The sequence below is a fragment of the Neovison vison genome, chromosome 4 (assembly GCF_020171115.1).
Source record: "Neovison vison isolate M4711 chromosome 4, ASM_NN_V1, whole genome shotgun sequence".
Taxonomy (NCBI): Eukaryota; Metazoa; Chordata; class Mammalia; order Carnivora; family Mustelidae; genus Neogale; species Neogale vison.
In genome coordinates this window covers 154818878-154846090 of record NC_058094.1, presented here as the reverse complement: position 1 = coordinate 154846090, position 27213 = coordinate 154818878, and the positions used below count along the sequence as shown (strand labels likewise).

At 39.5% G+C, this 27213-nt stretch overlaps 1 protein-coding gene across 1 annotated transcript in view; it reads left to right on the top strand.

Moving 5' to 3' along the window:
• The window catches only part of ELAPOR2 (endosome-lysosome associated apoptosis and autophagy regulator family member 2), an 86773-nt gene extending 64266 nt beyond the window's left edge, over window positions 1–22507 (top strand). The window contains exons 18-21 of the mRNA XM_044245932.1: window positions 2349–2475; window positions 8505–8683; window positions 9714–9879; window positions 21964–22507. Coding sequence (XP_044101867.1) covers window positions 2349–2475; window positions 8505–8683; window positions 9714–9879; window positions 21964–22023 — 532 coding nt within the window. The 3' untranslated portion in view covers window positions 22024–22507. The remainder of the gene's footprint in view (window positions 1–2348; window positions 2476–8504; window positions 8684–9713; window positions 9880–21963) is intronic.
• Window positions 22508–27213: the final 4706 nt, after the last annotated feature.

Sequence of the window (27213 nt, the reverse complement as noted above, 5' to 3'; positions counted from 1 at the left end):
TAGACCGAAAATTTCAGTTTCAGACTGCATATCATCACAAAGTCATCTAAAGTTAAAAGTTAAGAAGGGGTGTGTTGGGGTTCTCCCTTTTATTGTGTGACTGTTTTTTTTGCCCCACCTGTGTTAGGACACCTGTACTCGGCAGCAGCCCAGGTGTGAAGGTTTCCAGGGCAGTGCTGTGTATGTACACAGCTTAAGGGAAGTATACTAGACATATGAACAGAACATGATTCCCCTAGCTTTAACAAAGTCATGAACAAAACAGCCATTCCTACCAGAACCTTTCCACATAACTTCTTGCTTCAGTGAATAAGGATTCTGTACACAGTAATAGCGGTTTAAGTTTTGAGCCATGCTGTGTTTATCTGTCCCTAAAATGAAAGAAGCAAGTTGCCATAATAGACCCACGTACCACAGAGCAGTTTCAAAAGGTCTCTATTCGGGCCCCACCTGGTGGTTGGTTCTCTGCCATCTTGCACCTTTGTGTAAGCCCCATCTGTGGTCACCGAGTGGTGATGGTCACTACCTCTTGAAAGATGTCACCGTCAGACTGAAGAAACCCAGGTTTGCACAGTCATTTGCACCACTGAGATATGTGTGGACCTGATAGTTGTTTTGTTTGTTTTTATTCTTTAGGCAATTTTGTTTTCAACAATCACCTCCCACCCCCCTGCTGCCCTCACCCTCTAGACCTTGATCCTGTTCATTATTCTGTTCTTGGGGCCATTGCCTAAGTACGTCACCTTTTTTTTTTTTTTTTTAAGATTTTGTTTATTTATTTGGCAGATAGAGATAACAAGTAGGCAGAGAGAGAGAGGGGGAAGCAGGCTCCCCACTGAGCAGAGAGCCCAATGCAATGCGGGGCTCAATCCCAGGACCCTGAGATCATGACTTGAGCTGAAGGCAGAGGCTTTAACCCATTGAGCCACCGAGGCACCCACTAAGGACGTCACCTTTAAAAGAAAAGACACCTCCCTTCTCCCACCTGGTTCCTGCCTGTAGGCCTAGCGCCCACTCACTACCCTGCTTCTGAAGCTGTTATGATAATGACCAGTTTGTACTTCTCTTACAATTCATCTACCACTTCATCCTGTCAGCAGGCATCCCCTTGCTTTCTTCTTTTCTCTTCTGGCTAAATCTTACTGAATATTTGATATTTGTTCTAGGCACCTCTTCTGTCAAGAGGGCTTCCCAGAGCTCTTTTTATTTTTTTGTCATTATCTCTATCTGTCCTTTAAACCTTTAAAAAATAACTTTATAGGGATATGATTCTCATGCTATACACTTTGCTCACTTAAAACAGATAAGCGCTGGTTATTAGCATATTCATAGATAAGTACAACTATCAGCACAGTCATTTTTGAGAGCTCTTCTTCACCTTAAAAGGAAACCTTATACATGTTAGCTATCACCTTAGCTCTTTTCCAAGCCCCAAGCAACCACTAACCTACTCTTATTTTGAACTTTCATAAAAATAGCATCATTTATTTTTTTTAAAAGATTTTATTTATTTGACAGAGAAAAAGAGAGCACAAGTAGGGGGAATGGCAAGCAGATGGAGAGGGAGACGGAGGTTCCAAGCTCAGTAGGGAGTTCGATCCCAGAATCCTGAGATCATGACCTGATCTGAAGGCACACACTTGAATGACTGAGATACCAGGCAGCTCAATAGCATCATTTAATGTATAGAATCTAATTCTATTTATTAGAAGAAGAGTCTATATATTAGTAGAAGATTTATATTTTATGTATTAGTAGAAGATTGGCTTCTTCTACTTAGTGTATTTTCAAGTGTATTTCAAGGTTCATCCAAATCGGGGCATGGATCAGTTCTGCGTTCCTTTTTATGGCCTAGTAATATTCCACCACATGGTTATAGCACATAGTGTTTGTCTGTTCATCTGCTCATGGACCTTGGAGTTGTCTCTACCTTTTGGCTCTCATGAGTAATGCTCATATGGACATTCATGTACAAGTTTGTGTGTGGACATGTGTTTTTATTTCTCTTGGATTTTTATCTAGAAGTGGAATTACTGGATCACGTGGTAACTCATTTTGATGATCTGAGGAACTACCAGCTTGTTGCAAATCAGCTGCACCTTTTTCCATTCCCATTAGCAATGTATGAAGTTTCTAATTTCTTGACATGTTTGCAGCTCTAGGTATCTGTCTTTTTGTTCTAGCCATCCTAGTAGGTATGAAGTTGTGGCTTCATTTTCTTTCAGTTTCTTGTTTGTTGGTTTTCTCAGCACCCACACATTGCTTTCCAGTATGCAGTGAGCACTTAAATGTTGCTTGGAGTTGATTGAATGTGTTGTAAGAACTGTCACTTCATTTTTTTATTTCAGCAAGTGCCCAGCAGGCACCTGTGATGGATGCTCATTCTATTTTCTGTGGGAGAGTGCTGAAGCGTGCCCTCTGTGCACAGAGCATGACTTCCATGAGATTGAGGGAGCCTGTAAGAGAGGAGTGCAGGTAAGGGACAAATCCATCTAAGCAGAGCTATGTGATTGAAGAGAAATTGATGAGTCTGGTGTCACTTAAATCACAGAAACTCAGGTTCAAAACTATAGCTAAAGCTTATAGTTAAATTAATGTCTCATTAGTATGCATTTAAAATCAAGTTTTGTTACCACCAATAAGGTTACCACCATCAGTGGTTACACTGCATGTATTTCTCTTGTCGTTAATTTTTTTCAAAAACATGATTTTTAGTTACTGAAAGATACTCTATTATATATATTTTGGGATTTAATAAATCCCCTGTTGGACATTTGCGAGAAAATTTGAGAAGTCTTTTTGTAAACAACTGTAATGAACATCCCTGTTGGGAATGTGGTGATTTCCTTAGATTTTATTACGAGAAAAAGATTGATTGGATCTAAGGAGATGGACATTTTTAAGGTTCTTTTTTTTTTTTTTTTTAAGATTTTTATTTATTTGACAGAGATCACAAGTAGGCAGAGGCAGGCAGAGACAGAGGAGGAAGCAGGCTCCCTGCCGAGCGAGAGCCCAATGCAGGGCTCGGTCCCAGGACCCTGGAATCATGACCTGAGCCGAAGGCAGAGGCTTTAACCCACTGAGCCACCCAGGCGCCCCTAAGGTTCTTGATACATATTATTAACATGCTTTGATGTTTCCTTTTGCACTTCTGGGAGTAGTGTCTGAGAGTGCTTAGGTCACTGTACAAGCTTTGAGGAGTGCTGTGTGAAAAACACAAACTTTTCTTCCTTCAAGATGTCTTCCTATTTGAACCTCTCTGAATTCTATTGAAATGACAAGAAAAAAACACAAATGATAATAAATCACTGCTAGTGGTGGTAACCTTAGTGGGGAATTGGCATCAGAGAATCAGATTCTGATGGGATTTCGGAAAACTGGGATAAAGTTGAAGTAGACCTGATGTTCAGGTCTCCTGGAGCGGGAAGCATGCTGGAAGGCTGGTGGCAAGAAGGGATCAGAGAGGGAGTGCTGTTCCTTCCAGGAAAGTCTGGAGGAGCATGTTATTGGAAGGTCAGAGGGCAGGAGTACAAGAAGATGTCAGAATGCCCTACCTCATCTCCTGCATTCAGAGTATTAGCAGTAGCCTTTACCTCTGGGGGAAAAACACAGAGAGCCATTCTCTACATAAGGGACTTTTCAAACTTCACATAGGGATTTTTCAAACTTTAATGACATTGAACCTATAGTAAGAAATACATTGCACAGCAAAGCTAATACACAGACTCCAACTCAGACACATAGCAATATGCCTAAAAATGAAGTGAAATTTCCTGGAACAATACTTATTTTTGTATTTGATGATAAAGTCTAAGCATAAAGGTAACATAAAATGTGTTGTCATGAAATAATTGAATATAAAACAGGAAAGGTTCACAATCTACAACAAGCAAAGAAAAATTAGGAATGTTTTATTTCACTCATCAAGTGTGCATCTTGTGTGCAGGTGAGCCCGTTTCTTGTTAACATTCTTAGTGGATCAAGGATAAAAAATCGTGGCTTGCCAAAAAATGGTTTCTTTTTAGTCCTCATAATACTAATGATACACATTTTATGTCTCACAGTGGAAAGTCTTCTTGATCATTTCTCTAAAATGATGATACCCTTCTCATTTTTTAAGGAATAAATGAGAAACGAATGCATTCCCTTCTTTGACCATCACGTTAACTCAAGGGCTTTGAAAAGTCAGGTGACCTTTTATGTAAACATTCTCTAATATTCACCATTTCTCTTCTGGAAAGCAATGATGAGAACTTTAAGACCACGGGGTTGCAATAATCTCTTTAATTTAATTCCTACTCTCTTTATTGCCAAAATTCTGTTCGGCATGTTTTAAGAATGTTTGGAACACATAGTTAGAAGGTGATTCTTTTTAAATATTTGCTTTTGCCTTCAAGATATCTTTAGGAACACTTTGCTGTGTTTGTCATATTGAAATACATAATTTCCCTCCTATAGTTCTAAATTTACCTTGAGAAATAGGTAAGTCAACATTTCTGTTATACTTAGATATGGATTTTGAAAATATTTGCCAAATGAGATCAGGCTTCAGTTAGAAAAATAGAAATGTTATTCTGAAGCTCATGTACCTTACTTAGTGTGCTCAGTCGCAACAGCAAAACAAATGGGTATGACTCAGTAAGTGGGTGTTTATGTCCAGCCTCTGAATATAAGATTTCAAAAAGTCTGCTCTTTTTAAATTTTTATTTATTTATTTATAAAAGATTTTTATTTAATTATTTGACAGACAAAGATCACAAGTAGGCTGAGAGGCAGGCAGGGAGTGGGGGCGAAGCAGGCTCTCTGCCCAGCAGGGAGCCGGATGTGGGGCTCCATCCCAGGACCCTGAGATCATGACTTGAGCTGAAGGCAGAGGCTTTAACCCACTGGGCACCAAGTGCCCCCCAAAGTCTGCTCTTTAGTGAGTTTTATGTTTCACAAATGACAGCTTTCACTGTTTTCCATTACAGTAGACCCTCCCCCCTTTTCCCCTGGGGGATATGTGCCAAGACACCCAGTGAATGAATGCCTGAAACCACGGATAGTCCCGAGCACTACGTGTACTTTGTTTTTCCTTTTACATACGTACACACGTACCTAGGATGAAGTTTAATGTCTAAATCAGGCACAGTAAGAGATAAACAACTGATAATAAAAGAGAACAATTATAACAATATACAGTAATAAAAGTTACGTGAATGTGCTCTTTCTCTCAAAATACCTTCTTGTCCTGCGCTCAGCCTCATGATGACGTGAGATGGTGAAACCCTCTGCGATGAGATCCAGTGAGGGCAGTGACGTAGGCACGTGACAGAGCATGAGGCTGCTGTGGACTTTCTGATGATAAATCAGGACGATCATGTGCTTCCTACCTGAGCCCACAGAAAGTCAAACTGCAGATAAGGGGGGACTGCAGTAGGTTCAGGAGCAAGGGTAGATTTTTTTGGATGCCTGAAGCCTCATGGGAGAGAAAAATACAGTGATGACAAAATATCGCTAATGTGTATTATTTAATTTTTTAACAATTTCCCTGTGTTTCCTGCTCCATACTTTACAGGTTTTCTCTCTGTCTTGACTAAGAGTATATTTTCCCAATTCTGTAAATGTATCTAATCCAGGTGTGTACGAAGTTAAGTTTACACATTACAACAAGCCCTCCACAGAGAGGTTTGTAAACTAAGAGAGTGGCACAACTTGTGGGGACAGTGTTCTTATCAACTTGGATCTTAGAAATCTAGACCAGGTTCTCAGTGTGTGTAGTAAGCATTACTTCTAAATGTCACCCCGTCGTGCAGATTTGAAGAGATACTGTGTTATCACTGAGAGGGATATTTTTAAGTTTATCATCAAGTTTATCTCACCCTGTTTGCAAAGTATCCCAGCATGCTGGAAGAAGACAGTTTTCAGCTGCGGAGTCAGCCATTTTCTCCTTTGCCAAGGACACGCCACTGGATGAAGGGATAAGGCATTATAATTAATAATTAGGGAATGACTGAGAAATTTGGCCAATAGCTTGCTCTTTTTTTTTTTTTCCCCCCTGAACAACTTGGGAGCTTATGGAAAAGTTAAGTGCTCTGGATTTACAAGTATCTTTTTAATCCAAAGTTTTAACATATTATGACTGTCATTAGACATTAGAGCTTTGCCATTTTCACCACTGTTGCACATTTGATAAAACTATATAATGTATTGCACAGTCTTTTTTTTTTTTTTTTAAGATTTTATTTATTTACTTGACAGAGGAAGAAACAGCGATAGAGGGAATACAAGCAGGGGAACTGGGAGAGGGAGAAGCGGGCTTCCTGCAGAGCAGGGTGCTGGGCTCGATCCCAGGAATCTGGGATCAGGACTTGAGCTGAAGACAGACAGACGCTTTACAGACTGAGCCACCCAGGTGCCCCTACAGGGTCTTTTTTTGTTAGAATGCGCTTCACATGAAGCCAACATGTGCTGACTAGAGTTAACGTTTTTCTCTCTGTTGTCCTTGTTTACACTTCGAGATGTAGCATTTGTATTTGAACATGCCCCTTATTTCTCATCTCATTCTTATAAAAATAATGTGACCCATTTTAAAAGTGTTTTTTACATTAAATTTAATGAAAATGTTAGAGTTGTCATGCAGTAAAAAAATTTCTATTACTAATGACTTTTCTAAAAAACCTGAGAATTCTTATCCAAAACTTGGTTGAAACTTTTCCTTAAAGTAAATAATATTCTCCCGTACTTCATGTTTAATTGCAGAAATATGTGTGCTTGTACAGTAAAATTACACATTAGGGTGTTATCCTTTTGTTGAGATATTATTATTATTATTTTAAAGATTTTATTTATTTATTTGACAGAAAGAGAGCAAGCACAAGCAGGGGGAGAGGCACACAGAGGGAGAGGGAGAAGCAGGCTCCCTGATGATCAAGTAGCCCAACGCGGGACTCAATCCCAGGACCCCAGGATCATAACCAGAGCCAAAGCAGACACTTAACTGACTTGAGCCACACAGGCAACCCCTGTTAGGATATTATTAAAGTGACCATCAGACACCAGAAAATTTAATTAGATACAATGATAAAAAAATTGAGTCTTCCATGTTCTTTAATGTCCCTGGATATAATCATGACAAAAATTACTACTGGTCATTATATTTGTTGAACTATAAAAGCATGCATCTTCCTGTAGTTTTTTTTTTTAATTTTTAAAGATTTTATTTATTTATTTGACAGACAGAGATCAGAAGTAGTCAGAGAGGCAGGCAGAGAGAGAGAGGGGGAAGCAGGTTCCCCATCGAGCAGAGAGACCAACATGGGGCTCGATCCCAGGACTTCGGGACACGACCTGTGACAAAGGCAGAGGCCCCAACCCACTGAGCCACCAGGCGCCACCGGTCCTTTAATTTTTGTTTCTATTTAGTGTTATTTGATCCATTTATCTGAAAAAAAATCATTAATATTGGGACACCTGGGTGGCTCAGTGGGTTAAACCTCTGCCTTCGGCTCAGGTCATGATCTCAGGGTCCTGGACTCTTTGCTCAGCGGGGAGCCTGCTTCCCTCCCCCCACCTCTCTGCCTGCCTTTCTGCCTACTTGTGAGCTCTCTCTCCGTCAAATAAATAAATAAAATCTTTAAAAAATCATTAATATTCAGTATATTGATTTTATTATTCCCTAGTTAGTTGCAACTTGCAGTTTGGAAAAACATTGTTCTAACAACACTGAATTATCTGGTTTGGGAGGATAATAATAAGGACCTACTGTGGGCAGTGATGATCCAGAATAATGTGGGGAAAATAAGGGTGCGGTCTGTGTGCCTGCCCCCCTACCTCTTACCCAAGCCTGCTCATCATGGTGTGCCTGCCTGTCCTGGGCCCAGAGTTTGCTCTTCTTCTCAGGGGAGGCACTTGGTGGGGGCAATGGACCTACAGCATGGGTGGGTGATACCTGTTCCCCTTAACTGTATTAAACAACCTAAGCTTTCAATTAAAAACATGACTAAGAAGTCAGGAATCGGGCACCTGAGTGGCTCAGATGGTTGGGTGTCTGCCTTTGGCTTTGGTCATGATCCTCAAGGTCCTGGGATTGAGCCCCCTCAGGCTCCCTGCTTGGCAGAGAGTCTGCTTCTACCTCTTTTTCTCCCCACTGCTCCCCCTGCTTGTGCTCTCTCATTCTCTCTGTCAAATAAATAAATAAAATCTTAAAAAAAAAAAAGTCAGGGATCATAAGAAATTTAAGCAAACAAGCTCAAATGGTACGTCCAGATATACCTTTTTATTCAACCTCCTCAGATGGACCAAGCCCCGTGATCTGGCAATTCATGTTTTTACTTGGTTTTGTTGTGTTTTTGTTCATTATTTCCTTTTTCATTCTCTTCTCTATCTCTTTCTTCTCTTTCTGGAGCTTCTTCTATTAGATGCATGCCGAGAAATCCTCTATGTGTACTATGAATAAGGGGCAGAACCCTTCTCCTTCTGAATCTCATTTCACATGTCACCTATGTGTGTGTGTGTTTTTAAAGGAAACCTTGTATGTATGGAATGAACCTAAATGGTGCATTAAAGGAGTTTCTTTGCCTGAGAAAAAGTTGTCAACCTGCGAAACAGTTGACTTCTGGCTGAAAGTGGGAGCAGGTGTGGGAGCATTCACCGCGGTTTTGCTGGTGGCTCTAACTTGCTACTTCTGGAAAAAGAATCAGAAGTAAGTAACCTCATTGGAGTGACCGTGTAAGAACTGAAGGATCTCTTTTGTTGTGAAAATGTTAGACCTAATTGTTGTTACATCCAATAGTTTTTCTCAGAAAGATAAGAAACTGCTCCTATGAAGGAGTTATAGGAAAGACCTTTAAGAAAGGGAACAGGAATGATCATTATTCTGCTAATAGATGATAGAACATTAAAGGTGATTGGATTAGACCTATTTGTTACAAAATAGAGAAAAATGGAGGCTCTGGGTTATTCAAGTCAATGGGAGCAGAGCTGAGATGAGAGGTCAGGTTTTCTCTCTGCCTGTATTTTTCTTTTCATGACAATGTTGTGTCTTCTTGCCCTGATGTTTCTTTTTCAGTTTCTTGTGAGACAACTAAGTATGTAGGCGAATGCAATCTGTATTTACTCCAGGCAAATGCAATCTGTATTTACCTCAGGACTAGGAATCTAGGGTTGAATATTGAGTCTGTTTCCTGAATATATATTGATCTGTTATGAGATTTGACTCTTCTAAAATGATTATATATCAGCGGGGCTCTGAAAGTTCTGTATTGTCGTATCACAAGGCCATTACAATATCCAAGGTGGTGAATTGAAAGGAATGAGGTATGTACAGAAACAAGAAAGACAAGATCACTGACCTCAGTGGTATTCTTATTCTTATGAACTGAACTTTGGAAAATCATATAATGCCCAAGCTTCCAAATATTGATATATTAAGAAAACGCATTCAGACTTCACGGTTTCTCTTTGTTTTTAAAAAGTTCTTCATAATTGAAGAATTTAATCAATGTACAATAATTGATAGAGCTAACTATACTGCCATGATTCTCTGAAATCCTGGAAGAAGTTTGTGTGTCAATGGTAGGTAAATGGGAGCTCATAGTGCTTTGGCTATAGGTAGGGACATTGCTGTAGGTAGAGCAACTTTACCACAAGAGCATTTAACAAGGTGGTGTATAACCACCTAAGTTGTATTAATTTGTATTAAACAGCCACTTTATTTGTTTACCATCACTTAGACTGGAGTACAAATATTCCAAATTGGTGATGACAACTAACTCAAAAGAATGTGAACTCCCAGCGGCAGACAGTTGTGCTATCATGGAAGGAGAAGACAATGAGGAAGAAGTTGTCTATTCCAATAAACAGTCACTACTGGGAAAACTTAAATCCTTGGCAACAAAGGTGAGAGCAAAATTTTAATCTGTATTACTGTGCACTTACTAACAAAGGGCCATTGTAACCTAAGAGTAACTTTCATACAGCCCTGTCATTCGGTCTTTCTCTCCATGGATATGTATCCAACAGAAATGCTCTTAGAAGTACACAAGGATATTGGGGAGTGAGCACTGTGTATTGTGTACGACTGATGAATCACAGACCTGTACTGCTGAAACAAATAATACATTATATGTTAATAAAAAAAGGAAGTACACAAGGATATACATATAAGATTGTTCACTGCAGCATTGTTCCTCCCTCCCCATTAACAGAGTAGAAACAACCTTATACACCATGAAGAAGGAGTTGATAAGAAATTTCCATGTAGCAAAATGATGGAGTCCTGTGTGACTAGGCAACTAGTAGAAATGGACATATGTATGTCCATAGGTCCAAAAGAAATAAAAACAACACAAAGACTATTAATATCTATTAAAGATTAATTTATGTTAGTCTTTGCAAAGCAGACTATAAACAATGGCTGCTTTGGGGGAGGCTTGAACCAATGGGAGTCTTTAGTTTTTGAAGTGGTACATTTTTATAATATTTGAATTTTCACAAAGATAATGTGTTGTTTTCTAATATTAAAAATTTTAGGTTAAAAAAGATCTTATCCACTCATTCTTTTTGTTTGTTTTGTTTAGTATTTTATTTTGTAACATGTTTTTTTCACATAGAAAAAGTAAAATTATATAAACTGTTGAGGTATTAAAGGTACCTTATCAGATGCCATCACATTTGTCAGCTTTGAAGTGATTACAGTATCCAAACAGATTTACACTAAGCCTTAAATATTATTTGTAAACACATTTTGTTGACATTCTTCACCATTGACTTAAAAGATGAGAAATTACCAGTGTACCTACACGCAGCATTAAAAATAGAATGAAACAGAAGAAAAGATGTGTTTCAAATGATTTTCAGCAGGAAGGACAGGTAACAAAAGATTACATTTATTGAGAATGCTTCGTTAACTATTTCCTTTTACTCTCCTAATTTAAGCACATAAATATATTATAAAGGATGATTTAAAACAAAATGAATAAGCCATATTCCCCTTCTAATGGTGATTTAACTTTGTTAGTTTTCACTGTTATACTTTAGGAAGGAGGTTTTTGCTATGGAATAACAAATGTATAGCTAGTGCCAAGAACTGAGATTTCGGGCACCTGGGTGGCTCAGTGGGTTAAAGTCTCTGCTTTTGGCTCAGGTCATGATCCCAGGGTCCTGGAATCAAGGCCCGCATCGGGCTCTCTGCTCAGCAGGGAGTCTGCTTCCCCGTCTCTCTCTGCCTGCCTCTCTGCCTACTTGTGATATCTGTCTGTCAAATAAATAAAATCTTTAAAAAAAAATAAATAAATAAGAAAAAAAAAAAAAGAACTGAGATTATTTGTTACTTGCAAGGTAACAAATGAGCCTGCCACTCTTTCATGGACAATTTAGGAGGCACAAGACTCTGACTTTGGTCAGAGACAAAGCACTCAATGCTCCCAGTGGACACACTAGCCAGGGTATTAGCATTCGTACCAATTCCCCAAACCCCACATTCCTCAGGGCTCTGTGAACAAGAACAGATGACACACACACACACAGTGGCTTGCATTACAGGAAAGGAACTCTAGGCTTTGAGAACCTGACTTTTTATGAATGGGCAGTAATAATGCCAGTCCTTTTCTGCAAAGAGAGATATTACTGATACTGTACTAGACAGTGTGTGTGTTCATTGCTTCAGAGGGAGACTCCATTTCCTACCATATGCTCTGTAAAAATACAATTCCTTGAGCTTCTAAGGCTGCTTTCTATACAAAGATCCTTAAAAAGATGGTCTTAAACAAAGGGAAATCACTGTCCTGCTCATAAGATCTACAGAAATGCAAAGGAACCATGGAGAATTATCTCCCCAAGATATCCAAATCTTATTTCTACACCATCTTGGCTCCTGGTAAATTTTCCCATTAGTACAGCATGCTATCCACCATTCTGTTTAATCTGTTTGACTGAGGCTGGGCTCAAATCTGGCCAATTTACTGCATACATCATTTAAATAAAGCTACTTCCATTAGGACATTGAACAGCAAGATGAGATGAACCTGAATTATTGACTTCAAACATAGCCCCAGGCTCCCAGATCCAACTAGCTAAACAAATCCTATAAACCATGAGGGTCCACCTTAGAAAGCTAGGCAGCTTTAAGTCCCAGTATTGACCTTTCTACTCAGTCTGAGACCTTTCCATTGACACTGAGATCTTTCCTCTATAAGATTCATGTGGAAGAGGGTCAAAGGTATTTTCAAAAATTTGCAGAACCCAGCATATCTCCCACTTTTGTGTACATGGCCATGGTAGGGGAACTTAGTGAACAGGATGATGGCATTCCAGATACCCAAAAGAAATGAGTGACTGCACAGACTTCCTCTTGACCCTTAAGGGTAAAGTTGAGGGCAATTACATCGTCCATAATAATGTTTGAACCATGAGTTGATGTTGACCTAAATGTCATCAGAGGTTGAGGTGGTGGCATGTCATACTCTAGCTGACTCAGAGACTATTTTTTTTTTTTTAACCATCTTTGCTGATTGAATAACTGCCTATAGGATGAATAGGAATAACACCAGTTACCCCTTCAGAGATCTCTGAATAACCAACAGTAGTTTCATTTTGAAAATCCTTGCATTTGTCTAAAGGTTGATGATATGTTGGGGCTATTTCCATGAATAGTTGAATTATGACCACTTATGACCCCTCGTAGGGTACAAGTTAATGACTGCCTTCTACACAAGTAGTACAGTCCTGAAGGTATACAGGGTGTCTTTGGAAAGAAAGTCTTACAGACGGTTGTTGGAGACACCAAGTAGGGACCTGCATTTGTTAGGCAATACTGTGTGATGGTACCTGCAGCCCCCTTGCTGGCTCATAAACCTTAGGGTTCCCAATTCACTTCACATACTTGTGTCTCTTCTTTGTTTTTGAGAGGCTGCTTAAGGACTGTCAGTTCAACTTCTCCGGTTGGTCTATGCTGGAAACTCGGTGGTGCTTGTTTACTCCATGGAAGGACTGAGCAGTGGCAATGGGAATGTTGGTGTTGATGTTGTAATTTGGGGCAGAAGGTGGGGTCATTTCCTGCTGTTTCTTATAGATTTCTCAGTAAGTTTAAAGGGACTTCTATCTGATGGGTATGGTGGACCTAGTCTTTGATTAAGTTTAAAGTACTTGCAGCAGTTTGAGAGAGGAACACTAATGCACTATCCTTCATAGAAGGTGACAGGGAGACTCTGAAAAACAAATTGTCATTAATATCCCTCCATCTTTCATACCTCTCGGGGTCTAAGTTATCTGCCCTCTAGGCACCTCATTATCAGACTGCACTGTTGGTCTTCTTCCACTGCCAAAAATAAGTTTTCCCCATTTTAGCTAAAACTTCATCTTATTTCTGCTTATCCCGTATTAGAACCTGCTCTAGAACATTCAAGTGCAAGAGGGACAAAGGCATTAAAAAAAAAACTTGGGGGAAATTGGAAGGGGAGGTGAACCATGAGAGACTATGGACTCTGAAAAACAATCGGAGGGTTTTGAAGGGTGGGAGGTGGGAGGTTGGGGTACCAGGTTGTGGGTATTATAGAGGACATGGATTGCATGGAGCACTGGGTGTGGTGCAAAAATAATGAATACTGTTAAGCTGAAAATAAATAAAAAATAAATTAAAAAAAAACTTATGATGGAGACAAATTAGGTCTTCTACCTTTGTGTGGGCTATGGTAGGAGGTCTTGATGAGCTGTGTAGTCAACCAAGTGGTTATTATCCTTTTGATCTAGAATCATGACATTTCAATAAGACAATACAGGTGGCTACATTAGGATTGTATTTGAATCTCCTAGTCTACCTTCTGGCTGACCTGACATTCTAGGGATTGCTTCAGTAAAAAGGACACCTCATGTCCATGAGTGGACAGAGTAGAATCCTGGGTTTTAATGTAAGTGTATATAACCTTATATAAGTGCATATAACCTTAACCTTTTTACCGATAATTATACATGACACAGCCAAGAGGAGATGATCTCTTTTTGGGGACAAGCATGTTTAGTAACTGAACAACCTTATTAACTATGTGGACCAGGAGGAGGTAGCAGGGAGATAGAGTCAGAAATGTTTTTGATTCAATTTTGAAAAGGCCCTTGTCATGCTCAATGATACCTTTCAACAGTATGAGGTATTGAAGATCTATTGAACACCTCTATGGTCAGCCCATTTTCAGGTAGCTTTTGTGATATAAAGGGCACCATTGTTAGACTGAAAAGAATCCTTAAAGTCACAAACATGAAGAGATTTTTTTCAAGGGCCATAATGGTGTGGCTCGAGTTAGCATATCTGACTGGAACAGCAACCCCATGATGTTAACAGGTGTCCAAAGAGGTAAGGCGCTACTGAGAACCCAAAGAAGTGATCAGAGGTGTGACCATCACTTTGCTATGGAAAAACTTGTCAGTTCCAGGCCTGAATCCTGAGTCTTGGATGCTTGGTAAACTCTGCATCTGCAAAAGAGTCCTTTACTTTATGCCCAGTGTGTGATGGCAGATTCATTACTATAGCGGGCAGAATGATGGGTCCATGCAACATTGTGGCAGTCTGTCCTATGCAATCTCTATTGTGTGCGTAATTCTCTTTGATCTTTTCAGATCACGAGTCCTTAATGCAAGTATCTACATGAGTGACCCAGATGATTTGATCAGCTGAGATTTGTTTCTGGAATTTGTTGTCACAGAGGAGTAAATTTGATGTGTTAAGTCTATAGTTTTCCAAGTGGCAGACCAAATAGTGTATTGACGCTTGGTGATAGCTCAAGAGTTAGTGGTGATCTAATAAGATTTATCAAGATAAGTACTGGCCACAGCTATGAGAATGGCTGTGGGTTTAGCCCACTAGACCAAACAATTTTGTAGGTTTTCAGTTATGTGTACTTGGTGCTGAGATAGGACAGCTACAGCTGCTGGTGGACACCCACTGGGTTTCCACTTTTGCAAACCATCAGTGAATCAGACAGAACATAGAACATAGACATACCATAACATAGGCATAATGTAGAACTTAGATAAACCAAGGACTAGAGCCAGTGGGTTCATTTTTGGAGGTAGAGTAAGAGACAAAGTTGCCCCAAAGGGGTATGCTGCCATTTTTTCACGTGAGATTGAGATGCTGCTGGGCAGGACCAGCCATATTCTTGAATATACCACTTATATTTGATAAGTGAGACTTATTAGGTCTTTGCCACCTTGCTGACCCACCGTCAGTGTGACCATCGGGCTATAGACTCACAAGATGTGCACAGGAATGGCTTTCAGTTTTGACAAGAACTCAGCTATAAGCTATAGTTGCTTTTCAGAAGGGCTATACCTGGTAGCCATATCAAGGTAATGAATCTAAAATCCCCAAAGATGCCTCTGGGGCAGGCTCCTTTCCATTGCTGAAGTGTTTAATTGTCAGAACCAGCAATCACTGAGAATTCTGTCCCAAATTGGTTATTAGGGCTGAAGACCAGGTAGCCTGTCCAAGTGAGGCCATGCTGTCTCCAGTAGCAGAGCATCTAAACAAGTGCTGGACTGTTCCTGCATGACTAGCCGATAGAGTTAGCATTGCAAATCTGGTCACATCGTCTCAAGAAACTTTTCTTACATAGCAGTTTCCTGAATTTTGGTGGTAGTGGGGGTTGTTATCAGCCACCTTTGTTGGCAGAAGTTTGACAATAGAGGCAATGCTGTTGAGACTGAGACTTTTGACTTGACACTGACATTGTATCATTTATGTCATGACACATTTCGGCACCGGCAAGTAGAGACACTTGTGTGTAATCCTGACACAGACATTTGTTGCAAATGGCAGAGGAATTAGGAGCCCTTGCAATGCTCTGCTATCTCTCCTTTCCATGGGACTGCTCTTGACCAGGGGAATCACCGCTGGTACTTAGGAGACGAGGATGTGTATGCATGTACCATCAATTCCTTCTAGATTTCTGGATGTAGAAGCAACAACAGTGGCTTCTTGGATAGTCCTGCAGAACTCATCACACAAGGTCCCATTATCTTAGCTTCCCCGCTGAGAACCTTCTTAACCCCCATTAATGGAATTCACATGTCCCTCTCCTGTCACAGGTTCTGGTAGGATGGACATAAATGTTTGAATCCTTCCCCTCCTCAAGGTTACATAACCGATGTAGATGGTTGTGCCTGGCCTTCAGTCCCTCTTGGTGTCAGAAAAACTAATCATCTTTCTCCATAAAGCAGCCAAGGTCAAGAGAGATGAGGAGGAAGAGGTTAAGGGTGCAGAGAGAAAGACAGTTTCTGTGACAATAGCAAGCAAAAGCATTTGCTTTTGTTTTTAAGCAGTGCTGCTCAAGCAAACTTCCAGTGTTTTGGTCCACCTAAAACCCCATGTTGCATGGCAAGGTTATCATTCCTGACATCATCTATTTCAGTGTTAGGACTCCTTCTTGTCCCAGTCCCAGCTGGATTGATTTCAGACTGACACTGGAAGTGTTTTGTCTTTTTTTGATTGAGGCTTGACTTGCATATTGGAGCCTTTTTTAAAATAAGGGAATCTACGGGGCGCCTGGGTGGCTCAGTGGGTTAAAGCCTCTGCCTTCGGCTCAGGTCATAGTCCCAGGATCCTGGAATTGAGCCCCGCGTCGGGCTCTCTGCTCAGCAGGGAGCCTGCTTCCTCCTCTCTCTCTGCCTGCCTCTCTGCCTGCTTGTGATCTCTGTCTGTCAAATAAATAAATAAAATCTTTTAAAAAAAATAAGGGAATCTACCTTATTTCTTGTTCCATTTTCATAAATCTAAATTATTGCCTTGTTTTAAAATAAAGGATAGGGAAACCTTCTAGGGTGGGGCTGATCATATTAACTTATTAAGATTCCTTTGGGTCAGTTTCTCATTCTCCAGTGATCTTCCACATAGTAACCCAATCTGGGGTACTAAGAGCCCCAATGCTCTTCAGTCCCTCCCTAGACTTCCTGTGGGGATATTCTACTGATTTTCAGGGAAATCTGCTAAAGAAGGCCAAAGCTGTGTTACTGCCATGGGGACCCACTACTACTCTGAGACCTTTTACTGTCATTTTCAAACACATCCAAAGTTGGCATGATAGGGCCCAAGGGGTGTTTAGCACAAGGATGGCCCAGCTCTTGCCATTCTTAATAATCATTGACTCCTGCCACATCATGTCCAAAGAGAATCTGCCAAAATATAACAGTTCACCTAGTTTCTGGCCATAAGTGGTTTCTGTTTTTTCTTTAAGGGTCATTGTTGGTGCATGTCTCTGTAACCTCTTGTGAAAGGGGGTGAAATCTTTTTCCATCAGGTTGTATTTTAGTACCACTTGTTACCAAGGGGCACACCTGCAATTGATGGCCTGATTGGTGAGGAAGTCCCCAGAGGAGGAATTAACAGCATCCAGGCTACCGTTCAGGCAGCCGAACCATGAACTCTTGGAACCACTGCCCAGAATTCAGTCTACAACCACCTCCCTGATTCCTTTCCACTTCCAGGCAGTGGAGAACTTAATTGCCTTGTTGATCATACAGTTTGGTCACCATGTTCATTGCTAAGTCTCATGGACTTTGCTCAAATCTTGCTAAACAATGTGTGAGGCTGTCATACTTATTCTACTAAAAAGACACCTGTCAATTTTCCATCCTCATCAGCAAAACAGCGAGGAACTACAATGGTTATGAAATTGCACTATATTTGCTAGCCAACAAATTAGCCTGCATACTTTTATGGACATTTTGAAGAAAGGAGTCTCCTGGGTCAGAAATAAAACAAGTCTATTATTCACAGCAGTAGCAGTGGCCAAAATGAATGCTTATTTTGTTTCCTCAGGCCCTATCTCCCACAGAGTGAGGTGGCCTAAGTGATACACAATGTTATGTTGCAGAAATGAGCGCTTAGGTTGGGGAATCTGAATCTTTTCTAACAGTCAGGAAGCATGTCTGCCATTGGCTCTGCAGGGGGGAGACAATATCAGGGCTGCAAGCAAACTTTTCTTGTGTTCTTCCAAGGCTTTTTGTAATATAAACAGCTTTGAGAAGATTGTGTACCATGAAGGGCAATTAATGTCTTCCTCACAAGACTTGCAGAAACACGAGAGACCCATGGAGAATGATCTCCCATCGTCAGTATACTTAGACTTCTCTTGCCTGATTTGATTTTGTGATTCCCTCTTTGTGAGGGCATTGTTTTGTAATGAAGGAAGCATTCAGGCCCCAGGAAAGATTTTGAGGAAAAGTGATTTTTATTTATTTGACAGAGAGCCAGAGTGAACAAAAGCAGGGGAAGGGGAGAGGCAGAGGAGGGGAAGAAGGAGAAACAGGCTTCCCACCAAGCAAGGAGCCTTGATGTGGGACTCAAACCCAGAACCCTGGAATCATGACCTGGACTGAAGCTTAACCAGCTGAGCCACCCAGGCTCCCCAGGAATTACAAGTATTAATAAACTATAAAGTGTTTCCTCCTCTTGCAGTACCTCCTTCATTGTTATTTTATAACCATAAAATTGAAAGCTTGAAAAGATTTCCTGAGAACAGTCACAGGAAGCATGGTGGAGGATAAAGTCTTTCTCCCTGAGAAGGTTGAGTTCACCTCTTTTTGTTTTGAATAGCAATTATAATTGCCATAATAATTAAAAAAATCATTTCAATGAAAATTTAAAATGCTATGGAAAAACTGAAAGAACTGTGCAATGGTACAGCCACATACCCACCACCTAAATTTTACTGTATTTGATTTATTACCTATCTTTCTAAATCTCTATCTCTCTATTCATTCACCAATAAATCTTTTTTGATGCATTTCAAAGTAAACTGTGGGATTCAATACATTTCACAACTAAACACTGCAGGATACGTATAATTGATGAGAGAATTCAATATTTTCAGTTTTTTTCTAAGGGACAGTGTTCACATAGAGTGAAATGCCCACATAAAAAGTATGCAATCTGATGAACCCTTGGGAAGTGCATATTCTTGTGTCACCCCAAATCCTATCAAAAAATAGAATAGTAATCTCATCCCTGAAAGTGGACTCATGTCTTTTTGCATGAAATTGATCCTCATCCTCACCCCCTAGAGGAAACTACTGTAGTGATTTTTTTAAACCATAGATTTGTTTTATCTGTTTTAGAACTTCATATAACTTTAATTACACAGTATATGGTATTTTGTGTAAGTTTTCTTTCACTCAGAAAAACATTTTTGAGATGTATCTACCCTGTGTTAATCGGTGGTAGATTCCTTTTTAATCAGGATTAGTATTCTATTGTATGGATTTGCCAAAATTTTTTACCGTTTTCCTCTTGATGAATACTTGGGCTGTTTCCAATATGTAGCTATGACTAAATCTGCTATTAATATCATTAGACAAGTTTTACTGTATCTCCCATTTAAAAAATGTGTTGTGCCTGGCTCTGTGGAGCGAAAATGGTTGCAAAGTTTCTTAACTGTTAGATCATTTAAGATCTGGCTTATCTTATATTTATGTTTATTCCTGTCCTAAAGTCAAACCTTACTTGGTATTTTCCTCCCAATACACTGGCTGTGTCGGATTTTTTTTTACGGGTTTACTTTTCTTGGCTTTTCTCAGTGAATATAAAAATGTGTCTTCAGGGTTTTTTGTTTTTTGTTTTTGTTCGTTCCATCGTCACTCATGGGATACTATCTGATAGACATCCTGCCTGGGTTTGGTGCTTTGTCAAATTAGATGCTGTTTCTTATGTCAGAAACTATCTGGTTTATTAGTACACGACACATGAACATCATTCACAGACACATACCATTATCCAATGTGATGAGAACATTACACAGGGTCCCTTGGAGTACAGAGAAGGGAGTGCAATAAGGCTGTGACAGGAAAGAAGAAGCTTCTGGGGGAAGTTGGTTTTTAAATAAATTCTTGAATTTAGAACTCAGAAAAATCATTTGTATGGCATTTTTATGTCATACTTGAGTAAACTGATATCTAGAGAGGTTCCCTTCTTTGTCTAAGAGGTTAGGTAGAAATTAAAAACCCATCTCCTGGGCGCCTGGGTGGCTCAGTGGGTTAAGCCGCTGCCTTCGGCTCAGGTCATGATCTCAGGGTCCTGGGATCGAGTCCCGCATCGAGCTCCCTGCTCGGCAGGGATCGAGTCCCGCATCGGGCTCCCTGCTTCCCTTCCTCTCTCTCTGCCTGCCTCTCTGCCTACTTGTGATCTCTCTCTGTCAAATAAATAAATAAAATCTTTAAAAAAAAGAAAAAAAAAACCCATCTCCTGAGTTTCAATCCAGTGTTCTCCCTTCTGAAATGTGGCATTTCAGTACATTTGCATAAGCAGTAACAGCCTACCATATACTAGGCCTGGAGCCATGTTTGGGGAATTTTAAAAATGAATAAGCTACAGTTCTTGTCATCTATAAGTCTCAGTTAGTGGTGTTAAGTACACACACACACACACACACACACACACAAATGTGTAAGTACATATATATCCTACCTTCTCAATAAGAGGAGCAAAATCCCATGTGAACAAAGAGGACACAACATCTAAAGCCCTAGGATGCTAATAACATGATTTTATAGAGTGTTTTCAGTGTTTTTTTCAAATCACAGCTTTAGGATCACCAACAGGCCTCTTCCCCTTCTCCCCTCTGGAACATATTGAATCAAATCTTCTCAAGGAAAGATCATAAAAATCTCAGATTTCCTTTCTAGTTTATTCCTGGTACCCTAATGCTCTTTCCCACAATACACTGTAAGCTCCTTGAGGACAGACAGTTTGTGTCCTCAAGTTTAGTCCTGATCCTGCAGTGCCTTGGGGCTTAATAAACACTGGAATTATCAACGGTTATTTCAATGAAATGCCATCTGGTCAACATGAGAGTCCAGGCAAACTTCTGCAGAGTGAGGGAGTGAGGGAGTGAGGGAGTGAGAGCACTGAGGAGATGTGTGGTCTGCTCTCCCTTAGGCACATCATCTAAGCAAGGCCAGGGAAAGTGAGATGGTGGTGTTCATGTGACGTTTTTCACATACTCCTTTCCCTGTAGCCCGAAAGCTTGTCTGAAGTCTTGGACTTCAGACTTGGATTTCTCCACTCAAATGAGAGAAAGCACAAAAGTTGCCTTATTTTTTTCTGACAGATACTCAGGCTTTACTCACTTTTATTTTCTCATTTCACTTCTCTACTTCAGACCCACATCGGTTTGCACCTAGGATTGGCCCCCCTCCTATTTCCTTTATTTTAAAATACTCCTAGTTCTCTTCTTTGTTATTCTGTTTGAAAGCCTAGTCCCCCAACTCCATTCCAGCAGACTCCAGAAAGTTTTTCCTGACTTTCACAGTGCAACATTGAGAGAAATCTCTTCTCTTAATTCTCTTTTTCCCCATTAAAGAAGTACTGATTTTAATAGGCTGCGCTTTGAATGTAATATGCAACAAAAGTCAGCAATGATATAGCTGAGTTAAATTTTTGATTTATTATCTAAGATGACTTGTTTTTAATCTGTGTATACCCCACAGATTTTCCTAAAACATGTCAACAAACCCAAAGGATCTTGTGTCTTACTGCTGTTCCCCTTATTTATTTCTGCTGTCCTCCTTACTACGTATTCTATGCATCTTGTGAATATATAGTTTCTGTCAGTTCTCGTGTCCAAAATTCATATGGCAAGGTCATCTGTTTCAGCACCCAGGTCAGATATCCCCTTAGGAAGGGTCTTGTCTCAGTGGTTTCTTCACTAAAATATTTTTTTTGTGAAGCTGTATTTTTTGGTTATCTATTGCAATCATGTGTTTGCCTCTATTTTTGGATTATCTGTCTTATTTCCTGGCCATCAAAAGCATCCTTCAGGGTAGGGATGCTATCTGTTTTTTATCTGCCACTCTCCTTTACATGTAAAATCCTAATCACAACTGGCAGGTATGTAGATTAAACTGATTTCCAGAACTTTCCTTCTGGACTCATAAGATACTAAAATCTTAGTGGAATTTGAATGAGTTGATTTTGCTTCAATGTTTTTTTCTTCATAGGAAAAAGAAGATCATTTCGAATCTGTTCAACTGAAATCCTCAAGATCCCCAAATATATGAAAAGACAGTGCTGTAGCCTTCAGACTAATGAACACAGAAACCTGATCTCTAGTTCTACAGGACCGTAGCTTAGATCCTGTCTTCATATCCAGCACGTTGGTGATCTCACAGAGGGCCATGCCGCTGAAAAGGGAAGGAGGTTGAAACGTTTGATTGCCTTATCACATGGTCAAGTATTTTGCCAAAAATACAAAAGCAAATGGCTTGGGTCTCAACGGAAGATGAAACTCAACTCAGGAAGAGATTAATCTGTAAATAGACATAACTGAAAACCGAGGTTAAGCCCACCAGCGCACTGCTGATGCATGCCATATAATTAATGGGTAACTTTTATTCTTTATAACTTCTACATAAAAAGTGTGCTTTGGAGGGCAGATATGAGCATATGCATTGTGATTCTATTTATGTCTTTTCTTTGTTTATAGTTTGGGGGAAGATTTGAAAAATTTTAAGGTATAGTTTTTTTCCCATTATTTATTTTCCTGACAGACCTGAAAACATCTTTTCTATTAAAAAATGGTGAACAAAGAAAGACAATAAATTTTTCATTTTTCCATAGGGTCTTTCTTGATTTCAGAAGCCTAAGTAAGCAGTAACCTTTCAGGAAGAATAAACATGTAAACATGTGTTTGGGTTATCTAAACTTATATTTGCCTTTGGAATTTCATCCTTGTTGGAACTGGTAAGAAGGGCTTGACTGAAAGACTTGAAGGAATATTAAAAAAAAAAAAAAAGGCAAAGAGAAGCCTGACTTTCCATTAAAACAAACAAGCTGATGGTATTATGGAAATCAAATGGTTTAAGACCATTTATGTAATGCTGGAAGTACAATTTCAAATGAGTAAGAAGTCTTGTTTATCAGATGACATGCAAAACCATGAAGAAGAAAGTGGGATGGCTTGTGTATAAATACACATAACTGTGCAAAGGGATTGGGATAATTTCATGGTTCACAGAAAATGGCAGTGGGACACTGGCCCTATATCAAGCATCAAAGTTACATGGTTATTTTTCTGCTAAGACATTGAGGATTGTGACTTCCATAGAAGTTTTTCTTTTTGAGTAAATAAGGACGGAACTCAATTTTGGGAAACTGCATTTAATTGTATTCATAATAAGAATGTGGTTGTACCATAAGTAATTAGGAAATACGCGTTGTTCTTACACAAAAGTGATCCAGGTAATTGTGATACTTCCTTTGATGGATGGGTTACAAGAATTAGCACGACTTGAATATTATCTGTTGAAAGAAGTTTGAATGAAGTTGGCTCTAACTAATTGTGTGTAAACCTCTATTGTTTTAGAACTGGGAAAGAGGGGAGTTTGCTGACCACTGATGATCTAAGGTGCTCTGGTTTGTTTTCAATAAACAGTAATCTTTGTAGATCTTAATCTAGAATTTTTTTAAAAAGACTGGTGAATGCCTGAGAGGCAGGCCATAGGGGCAGGGTTTGTGTAAGATTTGCCCCAAGCCTTTCAAGGACGTATGATTTGTAACTTTTGATTTGGCAGGTGATGTCTTTATTCTGGTGGAAAGTGGGAGAAAATAAATAATTGCAGTTACTTGACTGGTGGGTGAAACCCTGAACCATCCTGTTATCGTTGGATGAATGTTCGTTTTTGTGTACATCTTTGCTGTGGGATTCATCAGAATAGGTGAGGCTGCCGTGATTTTGTTGTTTGTCGTGAAATTCAGGGAGGACATCACTTAGCATCAACCTTTTTCACATTCAGTTTCTTAAATCTTGCTTTTTTTTTTTTTTTTTTTTCCCAATTTATTTATTTTCAGAAAAACAGTATTCATTATTTTTTCACCACACCCAGTGCTCCATGCAAGCTGTGCCCTCTATAATACCCACCACCTGGTACCCCAGCCTCCCACCCCCCCGCCACTTCAAACCCCTCAGACTGTTTTTCAGAGTCCATAGTCTTGCTTTTTAATAAGAAATTATTACAAGAAATTATTTTGGCATTGCTCACATTTATCCTGTAACTGTGCTGATGAGCCTTTCCCATCTTCATCAAAATTTAAACTGAAGAATGACAATACATGGGACATGCTTCTTTTCAGAGGAGCCCTGGCAAAGGTGTCCAGGCTGGACAGAGCTAGGAGGTTCCACATAGTCACTTGTCACCTCCCTTCATCTTCGACTGTGTTCCATGTGTATGTACCAAGCCATAGAGATAATTGGGATTTGCTCCCAGGTAGCTTCTTTCTTCTCCTGTCACCGGACTAAAATCTCTGACATGTCAAAAAATGCCTTAAATTTTAATGAACTCTCTGAAAATGTAGTTTGTATTGAAGAATTTATTTTATTTCTAATTTTAGATTTATAAAATAGATTTTGTCAGCTCAGTCCCATCTTTGGAAAGGAGCTGCCTTTCCCCCTTTGGATCCCAGTGATCTGTCATTTTATTCCAAGCACTGAGGAAGTATGAAAGAAATAATATCATGAGGAGAATATTCAGACCAAACTTGGCTATAAAATTCACTGTAATTTTATGTCTTGCCTTTGTGGAGCTTAGTGGAATGTTGAAGGCATAAACAAATTAATCATGTTTCTGTGACTTTTAATAGACATTTGTTGTTTTTTTCCCCCTCATAAATAGTAGGAGAAGTTCTAGGTTATTTTTCTAAAAGGCACAGGTTTTGAAGCCTTAAATACTACATTAAACCCACCGTCGCCTATAATATCTCCTAGCACTCTGTCAAAATATATTTAAATCGCTTCTCCACTGGATGAGACAATGTCTTCTATGGATAAATTACATCATGCTATTTAACAATGTTGAGCAATTTGATATGTGTCCACTTGATTTAAAAGACTGAATTTTATTCCTGTTGACTTTTCCCCTTTTTGGTTACTAGTAAATCAAGTCCTTTCCAGGATTAAAAAGGTTTCATAGTATTTTTGTGTAGAGTTTTGTGATTATTTTCTCCCCAAGGAGAAAAGGTGGTTTAAAGGGCGATGTGGAGGAATTGCTTGGCTCCAGTCATTTTGAACTGGAGTCTCTAGGTTCCCAGGTGATGGGTCATGATTGACTGATTCTTCAAGACAGATTGGGTCAACTGTCTTTTGACATCTCTTAGTAGAACTACTTCATGTGGCTCTTGATGATTCCTAATGAAAGGTTTATGTGCAGATCATTTCTCTCTTCTTCTTGAAAGTAAATTTCCTGGAAGTTGGAGTGGGAAGATGACTTCACTAGCAAGTTTAAAGTCAGTGTATTGCTCACATTTATCTTTTTTACACAGATGATATGTAGAGTAGATCTTCCTCTTGAGAGAAAATATCCTCACATCTCTTATCATAACTATGGATGTTAGCTCAGATTTACAGGACGAAGTCCTAAATTCAGGTTGCCCTAAAGAAGATGTCCCATGGTGAGTAAACTTTAAAACAACAACAAAAAAAGAATTCCCAAATAAAAAAAAAAAAGAACCAAACAGCAAACAAAACAAAACCAAAACAAAAAAACAACCCAACATCTGATGTATTCATTGAATGTTAAATGGATTTCACCCTCACATTGACTGGCTAGAGATGACACCCTTGCTGGATTTTGTTTCTTTTAGCTTAACATTTTCAGATGAGTTCCTTTTAGGATTATAAATGAAGGAAGTAAAGCTTGAAGATGGGGACAAATATTTGAAAATTGATAACACTATTGTAGTGGATATTGATATTACCATCGCAATTGATACTACTATTGTAGTTGTCTAGATCAGAGAGACCAGCAAACTTTTGCTGTAAAGGACCAGGTAGTAAATATTTTCAGCCTTGCAGGACATATGGTCTCTGTTGCAAGTCTGTAGTATGAGAGCAGCCACAGACAATAATGTAAACCAATGGGTGTGGCTGCATGCCAATAAAATTTTATTTATATACATGGAAATTTGAGTGTCATTTAAATTTCACTTGTCATGACATATTCTTCTTTGATTCTTCCCTCAACTATTAAAAAATGTGGAAGCATTCTTGGTTCACAGGCCTTCCAAAGACGGTGCTGGACTAGGATTTGGCCTGCGAGCTCTGGTTTGTTGACCATTAGTTTTAATCACTGCCACCCACAAACAAAATGATGCAGAAAAATCCGATTTGGCCTGTTAGGTGCTTAGCACCTCAAAAGTTTCTCAAGTCTCTAGAAATGTGCAGGAAGGAAATAACCCATCACGCTCCCTTGATGATATAATCACCTACACTAAGGCAAAGCCAGATACTCTTCTGCATTTCTCTTGTAGTTTTGGGACTCAGTTCTGGATATTGACTAGCAAATGATAAAGCTAGAGTATGTGAGTAGGTTCAAATCTTTTCTTGTTGGGATTTGTGTAATAGTTATTGCTAAGATAACTGGATTTGGAGATACTATTCAATCTTATATATAGATCCATTTAAAGTAACCATACTATCCCCAAGTAGGGGCTGTTGATGTATACAAGTAGATTCAGCATGAAATCTTGAATCCCAGCTTGAATCTTGACCAGAGAGGCTCACCTGATCCATTTGCCTGTGTCCAGGCCAGCACACACCTCCATCCACACACATTTACCAAATCCTATTTTAAGACCTACTGAGCTACAAAAGATGGGATTCCTTTAATGATGGTGGCTTGAGAAATGGACCTCTAATTTCCTTGAATAAAATGTCCCAGTTCAGCTTTTAATCTGTTGGAATTTTCATCTTATTAATGAGTCTTAGAAGAAGAGCTCTGTCTAAAATAGCTTGTGGGTATTGGTAGTTTCGGTGTGGAGCGGAACAATTCTTCCTTTATCTCAGATGGCTGCTTTCAGATTACATTGTTTGGGTGAAGTAAAAGAGTTAAGCCAGTGGGAGTTCTATAAACCTCAACTTTGTGTCACAAGGCAGGGGTGATCATGGCCTTCTTCACAGGTTTGGACCTTCGTTATTAGAGCTATGGTGGTTAGAACCCACACTGTCGTTCCATCTTCCTGGCACCTCACTTTTCTTGGCTTCTCCAGGCTTATAGCGAAGAGCTCTGGGACCTGAAGCTATCATGATGGCTAAGTGAGGAAAGCAGGGGCTAGCCCAGGGAAAGTGGAGGTGAAGTTTGTAAAAGTGCACTGTCTGAATCACCTCCTTCCTCAGCTTCTTTCTTAATCTGTCCCTTTTGTGGTCTGCCAACCAGCTTGCCCCACAACTTGAAAATGGGACTTTTTTATATTACCAT